Consider the following 11,013-nt stretch of genomic DNA (forward strand, 5'->3'; position numbering starts at 1 on the left):
CTCCGAGCCATCCAGGGCGTGCGCTGATATTGTGCAACACTCTGGAGGGGGTGCTTCTTGTTGGGGTGCATCGAGCAGGTCGAGAGCGTGCACGGTGTCGTCGGTGATCAGCTCCCCGTATGCGCCCACTTGGATGGTGAGGAGCTGGGCCTGCGTGTTGCAGCGGTGATCACGAGTGTACCGGTCTCCGCATTTGAAGCAGAGTCCGTTGGCGCGCCGGAACTCCTTGAGTTGTCGTTCGCGGCCGTAGTCGTCGGGCTGTTGGCGGGGCGTGGCCGGCGGCCGGGCGGGCACCGGTGGTGGTGGGCGGCCCTGCGGCTGCGGCCGTGGACGCGCCCTGGGCGTGTTCAGCTCCTCCTCTTGAATGCGTGCGAGAATAGACGCACGCGTGATGCTGTTGGGAGCCTGCAGTCGAACTGCTGCGCGCAACTCGTCCTTGAGGCCCAGCAAAAATTGAGTGATGAAGAATTTGTTGCTGAGAGATGGGTCGAGTGCCAGGAGATGATACATGTATGTATCGAACTCCTTGCGATACTCGCTGACCGTGCCAATCTGACGGAGCTACAACAATTTGTGCATCTCCATCTCAAATTCATCGACCCCGAACTCCTCTTGAATCGCAGCGCAGAACGCATTCCAACCGAGTCTGCCATGTGTTTGGCGAAATGCTTGAAGCCAGTGAGCCGCTTGCCCTTCAATGTATAGTGTCGCCGTGGTCACCCAACTCGCGGGCGGCACATGGTAGAGGTCGAAATACGCCCGGCAGCGGTCGAGCCAGAGGTAAGGCGCGCTGCCATCGAAGCGAGGGAAGTCGTGCTTCGGCGGCTTGACGTAGTGGTCACCGTGGTGCTGCTGCTGGTGGTGCGCCTCGCCGATCTGGTGGTACTGCTGGTGCTGGGATTGAACGCCGGGTTGTGGTGCTGTGGCCAACAGGGGCGGGCGCTGGTCTGAGAGGCGCGGAAACGGCGGCGGCCCATGTTGGTGCTGTGGCGCCGGGGCCTGGGGCCGCGGAGGTGGTGGTGGTGGTGGATGGAGCACGGTCGGGGAGTGCGATTCCGACGGTGAGGGCGATCTCTCCAGCGCCTTGCGAGTCTCGTCGACATCCGCCTGCGTGAGATCGACTTGCTTGGCGAGGGAGCGCAGATCTTGCGAGACTTGGGTGTTGAAGGCGATCTGCGCCTCGAGCCGCTTGTCGCTGTCGACCTTCTGTTCGTCGAGGCGCGCGAGAATCGTCTCCATCATGGCCTTGAGGCTGGTGGTGTTGTCGTCCATGGCCGCCAGCAACTGCCGGGTCTGGACGGAGGGCTTGGACGGTGCCGTCTCGCACCCCTGCTAGATCGAACCCCGCCGGGGATTTTGCGTGATCTCGCCGGAGCAAGTCACACCCGAGGCGGTGGATGTTACCGATCCAAATCAGGAGGCAGCAGCGAAAAAAATTTGGGGCGGGATCGGAGGCTCTGATTACCAATTGTAACGCCCCGATCTGTGTCGCAGGCGACCAGAGTAGGCAGAGGGGGGTCTGGGGAAGGGGGATGAGATAAACTTGGAGAAGGGGATGAGCAGAGGAGAGGACAGAGGAGGGGAAATAGTTTACTTCTTCAGACTTGGGATACACGCCCATATCCAGGGCTTAAGTACACACGCACACCTACTGGCTCCTGGCCCTAGCGGCTTACATGTGGGACCACACACGCTTACACTTGGCATGCCAACTGGCAGTCACACGGTGGTATGCAGCACCGGGGTGACAGATATGCCCAGAGCAGGCAACAGAAGGGTACAAACCATTCGAATGCCCATTGCAGCCTTCAGGAAAATTCGAAGTATTCTCACTGTCCATTTTCTGTTGTTGTTTTTAATGTGCCGACAGCAAGAACTTTTTCTTCAAACATGCCCATTTGTTTGTGTGTTTCTTGATTGATTTCCATGGTTAAGATTATTTTGATGGTGTTTCCGTGGTTAGTATAGTTGGATGCATAGAAAGTAATGAGTTATCATTTTGTTCCATGCAAGAGCAAGGAGGCAAAAGCAATCCCCAAAAGCAAGCAGAGTCTGAACATTTGGTTCCTGGCCAGCTGAACTTCTTTGTGATATCCTAATTGACGTTGTACAGGTTTGCTTCTCCTATGTTATGAGCCAAAGCGAAATGCCATGTGGTCAATGTCGACGATTCCTTTATATATTTCAAGTAAGTAGCACCTTACTAGATAGAATAACTTCTACATTGGTGCGCAAGTAGTGTGAAAGAATTTAACACCAACCATTTGGAATTTCAGATACACACTCTTTAAGATAAACTACCGTTGAAACTTATGAAATTAAACGAGATGGTCACAGATTCAGTTTGTCTCATGAACATGAGAAATAAAATAATACTCCCTCTGTAAGTGATCTAAAACATCATATATTAGTTTACAGAGGTAGTAATTGCTATGTATTACCATTGTGTTTTCGAGTACAATTCTTTGTCCAGGATGTTAAATTTAATATAGGCAGTGCATCTTCTATTCTCGAGTGTACTACACCCGAGTTTACAAAAAAAAATGATATCAAATATGATCCAAAAACTCTGAAATTTTGTGACATGAAACATGATCAAATGTTTTAAGTTGTTGCAGAATTTCATCCACAAAAAAATTATTCGAGGAGCTATCAAAGAAAAAACAAAATCATGCACCCCAAAATGAAGAAAACATTAACGAGTGAAATTTTTTGTGAGAGCACCTTCAATGTTATTTGTGGCTGAAATTTTGCAAGTATCTAAAACATTTGATCATGTTTGATGTCGCAAAAAATGGATTTTTGGATAACATTTTTATATGTGTTTTGCCGGTTTTTTAAAAACTCAAGTGTATTACACCTGAGTGTAGCCACACCTTTCCGTTTAGAATAACTCTCAATAGCTTCAGAGAACATCTTCCCTTTTATGTCTGTTCATACTGATTTTCATAGAGATTACTACCTCCCAAATTATAAGGAGTTTACGCTACCAAAAACTCCTTATAATTTGGGACAGAGGAAGTAGAATTAATTACAAACACAGTTATCAGCTCAAAATCTGTACTTGTAAATGTCTCATGGTGGGCATGAGGATTTCAAAGGTAAATGTTAGACATAATTGATGTTGAACCATTCGAATATATATATGTATGCCCCGTTGCAACGCACGGGCAATTACCTAGTTAAAGCTAAAATGTTTTGGATGTGACAAATAAATCATAAGCACGTATGGTGGAGAAACCACATTTTTATATAATGCCTAAATGCTCTAAAATAAACAAAACAACAACAAAACCAATTAATTAAATGCCTTTGATAATGTTATAAAAATATAAACTAATATTTGGAGTGCCAACCTTTTTGTGGCAGCACCTAGTATTGCAATACTAATTAGGTGTCCATCTCCACAATTTACGGAACTCATTTGCTAATTGGTTTAAGTGCAAAACATAGACTAGAAAAAGTAAAACAGTAAAAGAAAAATAAACAAAAGAAAAGGGAATTGCAAAATAAAAGAAAAGCGAAAATAAGAAAGGCCCCCTCGGCCAACTGGGCCAACGGCCCAACAGGCCAGCCCACTGGCCCAACCGACCCCTCACCCCTGCTTAACCCTCCACCATGGCAAACCCTAGATCGATCCCCATCTCTCCCTCATTCCCCACCTCGCGCCGCACGCACACACACGCACACATCGTGCCGAGGAGAGGAGCTCCTCGCGCCATCCTCTGTTCCGCCCGTTAACCCGGGGCCCGACGCCCAGCGCCCACACCCGTCTGCCCACTCGCCCGTTAAGGCCCCTGGGCCTATGACAAGGGGGCCCCCACCCCAGAATGATTTAGAAAAAAAGAGTGAATAAAAAGAATAAAAAAATGTTAGAATAAATAAATTATTAATTAATTAACTTAATTAATTAATTTTGTTTAATTAACCTAATCAACTAATTAAACCTATTTAATCATGATTAGTTCGCCTTAGTCTATGACATGTGGGACCCAGTGGTCTATTGACTAGTCAAAGTCCACAGTTGACCGATGACGTCATGCTGACGTCATAAAACGATTTTCGAATTAAATTAATTTTGTTAATTCTAAAAATGATTTTAAAACTTTGAAAATTAATATAAAATAAACCGTAGCTCGGTTGAAAATACTTTGTACATGAAAGTTGCTCAGAACGACGAGACGAATCCAGATATGCAGCCCGTTCGTCCGCCACGCGTCCCTGGCATAGTGAACCTGCAACATTGCACCTCTGGTTCATGTGTCCAAAAACACGAAACGCCAGGGATACTTTCCCGGATGTTTCCCCCCTTCGTCGGTATCACCTACTACCGTGTTGGGGCACACCTAGCACCGCGTATTGCCATGTTACGCTCTCTGATGCTTTGATTGCTTTGTTATTTATTGTGTTCCCCCTCCGTTACTTCTTTCTGGTAGACCCAGAGACTGCTGGCGACCCCAGTTTGACTACGGAGTTGACGACCCCTCCTTCTTGCCAGAGCAACCAGGCAAGCCCCCTCCTTGATCACCAGATATCGCCTATTCTTCTCTCTACTGCTTGCATTAGAGTAGTGTAGCATGTTACTGTTCTCTTAATCCTATTCTGTTGCATAGCCTGTCATTGTTGCTACATTGTTGATACCTTACCCGCAATCCTAAATGCTTAGTATAAGATGCTAGTTTATCATCATTGGCCCTACATTCTTGTCAGTCTGCCTTGCTATACTATCGGGCCGTGATCACTCGGGAGGTGATCACGGGTATATACTATACATATACATACTATTCAGGTGGTGACTAAAGTCGGGTTGGCTCGTTGAATACCCGCAAGTGATTCCAATGTGGGGGCTGGAAGGACAGGTGGCTCCATCCCGGTAGAGATGGGCCTGGGTTCCTGACGGCCCCCGACTGTTACTTTGTGGTGGAGCGACAGGGCAGGTTGAGACCGCCTAGGCGAGAGGTGGGCCTGGCCCTGGTCGTCGTTCGCGGTTGCTTCATAATAACACGCTTAACGAGATCTTGGTATTTGATCTGAGTCTGGCCACTGGCCTATACGCACTAACCAACTACGCAGGAAAGATATGGGCAGTCGACGTTGTGGTATCAGCCGAAGCCTTAGTGATGTCAGCGACTGAGCGGCGCGCGTCGGATTGGAACATAAGCCTGCTCTTGTATTAAGGGGGCTAGTTCTGCTTCCGGCCGCCCTCGCAACGTGGAGGTGTGCAATGGGAGATGGGCCCAGACCCGTGCGCCATAGGATTTAGACTGGCGTGCTGACCTTTCTGTTGTGCCTAGGTAGGGCTGCGACGTGTTGATCTTCCGAGGCCGGGCATGACCCAGGAAAGTGTGTCCGGCCAAATGGGATCGAGCGTGTTGGGTTATGTGGTGCACCCCTGCAGGGAAGTTTATCTATTCGAATAGCCATGTCCCTCGGTAAAAGGACGACCCGGAGTTGTACCTTGACCTTATGACAACTAGAACCGGATACTTAATAAAACACACCCAAACAAGTTCCACAGACAACCCGGTGATCGCTTTCCCACAGGGCGACGAGGGGAGGATCGCCGGGTAGGATTATGCTATGCGATGCTACTTGGAGGAATTCAATCTACTCTCTTCTACATGCTGCGAGATGGAGGCTGCCAGAAGCGTAGTCTTCGACAAGATTCACTACGGGAAACATATAATTTGCCGTCAGGAGGTGTCTTTGCCTTCTGCTTTTCATCGGGCCAGACGGCAAAGACAAGGTTTGCCGTCTGCTGCAGACGGCAAAGAAATACTAATAGCAAAATATACTTTGCCGTCTGCCCAACGAAATACGAATGGCAAACCGCTCACTTTGCCATCTACCAAAACAATAACAGACGGCAAAGACTTTGCCGTCTGTTCTTTTGATCAGCAGACAGCAAAGTGAGAGGTTTGCCGCCTGTATTTTATTTGGTAGACGGCAAAGAGAAAACACACCACGCGGATGGATCACGTGGATCAATGACATGGCAAAATCCAAAACGCACATATCCATCCACCGTATGCGTCGGACACACACGCAGCCACCCACCCACAAGTCAGGGGCCCACCACCATGCATAAATTGAGCCAGGAGCCCACCCACGAGGCCTGCCACCCCACGCGCCCAACTCCTCTCTCTCTCTCTCTCCTTATCCACTCAGCGCCCTCCTCTTTCCTCCATGAGCAGTTCCACGCCGCCGGCCAACTTCCTCCTCTCTCCTGTAGCTCCTCTCTCCTCCAGCTCCTCTCTCCTGCTCCTCTCTACGGGCCTGTTCGTATTCACTCCACTCCGTCAGATCCTTAGCTCCACTCCCAGCTCCTAGTTTGCTAGCTCCCCAGGTCAAATGAGGAGCAGACAACTTGTTCGGCAACTAACTCCACTCTGCACTCTGGATTACAGGCTCCCCACAACACATCAAGCTGGTTTGATACTGGTCAATACGGGGATCACTTGTTGTGCCAATGTTAAAACACAGTGCAGACAAAATGCACAAATATGCTGAGTTTACTGAAAATAATGCTGAAATTTCACACATAATTTCTTTGTGCAAAAATTCACTTTATCGCACAAGAACGCTTCAGCATGAGTTTGCTGAAATTACATGATTTTAGCAACATAAACAAATAGGATTTTTTTCCTAAGATAAACACAAACAAAGGCAGCATAAACACATGTACTTTGTAGACATCACTCTAGTCCAGTGGAGGTCCTGCATTCAACACATGAAAACCTTTATGCAATGCTGGTGATTGCTTGAATAGAACCAAAAACATATATACTCTGCTTCGGATGGTTTCACCTACAAAATTACGAAATTTGTTAATACGTACAAATACACATCAATTGTGAAAGAAGCAAAATCATGTTGTCATTGAACTAGCTAAGAACATCTTCTGGATTCTAGACTTATGCATCTTGCTACAAGGAAATAAATGACAAGTAATATTGTGACTAATATTTCAGCTACTAACAAAGGCAGTGAACAGTTTCGACATGTTTGGAGACAACATTCACTTGTTTAACTTTATGACCAGTCATCTATGAAAAAGCATGAATTTATCAAGCAAGGTAAAAACTAAATAACTGTAGCAAATAAAAACACATGAATGTGGTAGAAACTAGTATACTCACATTTATAGCAGAAGTGGAAGTCACCAACCAAGAGCAATATTAGTTGCTAGTCTATTACGGAACAGGTCCATGTCTTTATCACTAGCCTCCGAGGTTGACACATCTGATGCATTCGGAGGGATGGCATACCGTTGATACCTTGAAGGGATAGTTGGGACATAGTTGGGATCTCTGTCGACTCGAAGAAAGTGAAGATCACCCTTATCATGATATCGAACGTAGTTGTGAAGGGTCATAGTGGCAGCCACTATCATCTTTTGAGTTTCAACTGAATAATTGGGCATCATTAGTAGAATCTGCCACTTCATTTTCCACACACCAAATGCTCTCTCGATCACATTACGCTTGGATGAGTGTATCTTGTTAAATTTCTCCTTAGGTGTTCTTGGCACCACACCTCGTTGAAAATCAGGCACGTGGTACCTTTCTCCCTTGTAAGGTGCGAGATATCCAGGTCTATTAGGATAGCCCGCGTCCACAAGATAGTACTTACCTACAAACAACAAGCAGATTGCATGTAAGGCCTATGATTTGTTTACAGAATTTAAATAAAAGAAATTATTATAGGAACTACTAACCCTTTGGAGGATGAGGGAAGGTATCTTTGTCAGCTTCAATTGCATGATACAAGACACTGGTATCATGCATAGAGCCGGGTTGACCAACTGAAGTGTATATGAAATGCATGTCAAAATCACATATTGCCAGAACATTCTGTGTTGTTGATCCTGACCTTCCAATGTATCTAACTTGGTCGCCAGCAGGAATGGTAGCTCTGACGTGAGTACCATCTAGTGCGCCGATGCAGTCCTTAAGATGTGGATAAGCCCTTCTATCCTTTTGAATCCTTGGGTGCACACTACTAAAGTTTGGGTCCTTAGGTTTCAGGTAATCTGCTGCCATCTTAACCACACAGAGTAAAACCTCATGAAACTTCCGGTGGACTGTATCTCCTGAGTGCTTGAAACGATTTTGTGTTCTCCTATTAGACTCGCAACCCCCTAATGTCCACAAGAACATTGCAAGCGCTTCATAACTGCTTACGAAACAGGTTGATTTGAAGCCATACTTTTTGACCAACAAGTCATGCAATTGAAAGAAGAGGCGTGCGTTCATCCTCAACATGGTATATGTTTCTCCAGGTGTTGAGACCGTCTCCTGCAGCCATCCGAACCCACTGAGAATAGAATTCCTTGGGTCTGCCTTGATCAAATAGTTGTCACAGTACTTCCCTGCAAGTGTTGATTCACCGGCATAGATGTTGGACATTGATTGGACATGGTGGCATACCCTCTTCTTCCTTTCTTCATAACTATCACTATTATTGTCACTATCCAATGACATCTGCACATACACAAGTAACAACAATTAGTACTTAATTATCAACCAGATTAGTCATAGCAGAAAGATAAGTAAGAATCATATGTAACATTAAAGACAAGTCATATGAAACAACATTTATCATGTAACCATCAGCAAGATGAGTCATAGCAGCAATATAAGTAAGATTACAAGAAATATTACCAAGATTGAAGACACACGGCTGAAACAAGGTAAATGAAGACAAACAACTGAAAAGGGGAAGAATGGGACTAACATAATAATGTTACAACCCAAATAGTCTTACAAGTAAACCAGAGTACATAACTAAGTTCAAACTTTAAATTAGTATTACATCCCAATAGGCAAAAACAACAGCAGTAGCATCTAATGCCCATACTTGCTGTTGTATTTCCTACGCAACCAATCTAAACGAGCAGCACTTTCAGTCATATGCAGGAACATCTCTCTCTGCTCTCGCTTCACAAATAGTTCACTAGCAATGAAATATTCATCACTGCCTACTATTGCACCACACTCAACAACCAGATCCATCACAGAAGTAATCGATGAACTCTCTTCTTTCTTCATGTATGACTCAAAGCTGGATTGGGTCCTCTCTGCTATATCTCCAACCCTGGTTATCTGTTCTTGTATAACAAGAGATGTCTTTGGCTTCTTGTTATTGCCATCCACATACCTGCCAAGTCTCTTCCCTTTTCCATCGGCATGTGACTCACCTGTTTGGGCTCCTCCAGATCAACATCTTGTGTGTCGTCCACATTGAAAACTGAAGTTGCACTGCTAGATTGGGGAATGGTGCCTGAAGCAGGATTCCAGTGATCTGTACCATCACTTGTGATGTCAGCAAACATGATAGATAAGTTATTCTCATTTCGAAGTCCGCGCTTTCGGAACTTGCCACAGCCAGGGATGTCCTAAAATACAACAAAACAAAGCTTAATTAGCATCACTACTCACGGAACAATTGCTTATATGATAAGAACAAATAGGAAAAGTCATGACTCACTATCTTTGCTTTCTTCCACCATTCATCATCTTGTTTGATGGTGTTTCTCTCATAGTCCCACCCACCACCAGTCTCCTTCAATTTGAGTTTTCTGAAATTGCTGTAATCAGTCTTCAACTTATCCCACTTGTTCTTTAGTTGGAGCCTGGTGTACTCCAGGCCTGTTCTGACTTTAAAATCCTTCGCAACTTCCTCATAAGCATTTTGAGTCAAGTGCTTGTCTGGCCTATTGCCAGCACGCACTTGTTGGACAAAGAGCTCGGTCAAGATCGTAGTGTTATCGTCACTCCAATCGGCAGACATTCTTCAAGAAAATTATACATTAATTGCAAGCATTACAATCTAACACATATAGATGAACAATCATCAATCATGCTCCTAGTTACATACCAGCAAAGACCATGGTTATAGGCAGAGAAGGGGTTCACTAACATATTTCAGTCCAAAGAATAATAATAGTTACAGGTTATAGGCAGAGAAGGGGTTCACTAGCTACTTCACTCCATCCATGTCAATCAGGGCAAATAAAAGAAACAAAGGCAATATTTGGTCATGGTCTAATTACATTCCAACGGCCAGGAGACAATTCAAGATGTATTTCTGCACTACTTTCCTACAACATCCATGGATTGAAAGGGAATTTAATCAACAAGACGTCACGTGGATCTCACTAGTCCTTGCTGGATTACTTTTTCTTACATTTGTAAATCACTAGTATATACTTTCTGTATCTACTTTACGGCATCCACTAGTCCTTTCTGTATCTACTTTCACAGCATCAACGACCAGGTGTACACTGTGTGTGGGAGTGATGTGCGTGTGTTTTATTTACATGGTGTGTTATGTACTGAAGAGGCGATTGTGATATGCAGAAAAATTTCTGAATCTCACTTTTTGTCTCGTTCTCTCCGTTCTTCATTCTCTACTATTTCTATGATTAATCCGTGAGACCCAAATCAGGGTCTCACACTACTTTGACTACTAATCCTTGCTGGGATTATTGACATGTAGAACTAATACTAACTGGAATCAAGAATCAGGAATCAAGAACGCCTAGAACTAATCAGCAATATCAATTAACAAGCTAGCTAGTTCACGCCCTCCATGTCAAGGCAAATAAAAGAAACAGAGGCAATACATATATGTTTACAACATCCATGATAATCATGCAGTGTGTATTTGTTATCTAGAAAAGGAAACTCTATCTGTCTCTATGCTCTCTGTCGCTCATCCCCTTTCTCTACCAACTCCCCTAATTCATCCCCTTCCTCTCAATTTCCTGAGATAATCCTTGCAGGAATTATAGACATGTAGTACTACTACTTACAGGAATCAAGAACCAGGAATCAAGAACACGTGGAACTATTCAGGAATATGAATCAAGACCAGTAGAGGAACAAGGGTGAAGAGGGGATATGGATCTCACCTTGCTGTATGTGACGTAGACGTGGGTGCCGACCTTGCAAACGACGAATCCGAGCTGCCGGGGACGAGGACGAGGCCCTGGTGATCTCAGCTGCCAGA

General features: G+C 45.2%; 1 protein-coding gene across 1 annotated transcript; it reads right to left on the minus strand.

Annotated features, from left to right (window-relative positions):
* Positions 1-8,347: 8,347 nt before the first annotated feature.
* Positions 8,348-10,316, minus strand: LOC119321387 (L10-interacting MYB domain-containing protein-like). Its single transcript, XM_037595090.1, has 4 exons — positions 9,490-10,316; positions 9,200-9,397; positions 8,430-8,483; positions 8,348-8,371 (listed from the first exon to the last, which is right to left on the minus strand). The coding sequence occupies exons 1-4, from the start codon at positions 9,790-9,792 to the stop codon at positions 8,348-8,350; spliced, it is 579 nt and encodes a 192-aa protein (XP_037450987.1). The 5' UTR covers positions 9,793-10,316.
* Positions 10,317-11,013: the final 697 nt, after the last annotated feature.

This window comes from Triticum dicoccoides, chromosome 6B, assembly GCF_002162155.2.
Source record: "Triticum dicoccoides isolate Atlit2015 ecotype Zavitan chromosome 6B, WEW_v2.0, whole genome shotgun sequence".
NCBI lineage: Eukaryota > Viridiplantae > Streptophyta > Magnoliopsida > Poales > Poaceae > Triticum > Triticum dicoccoides.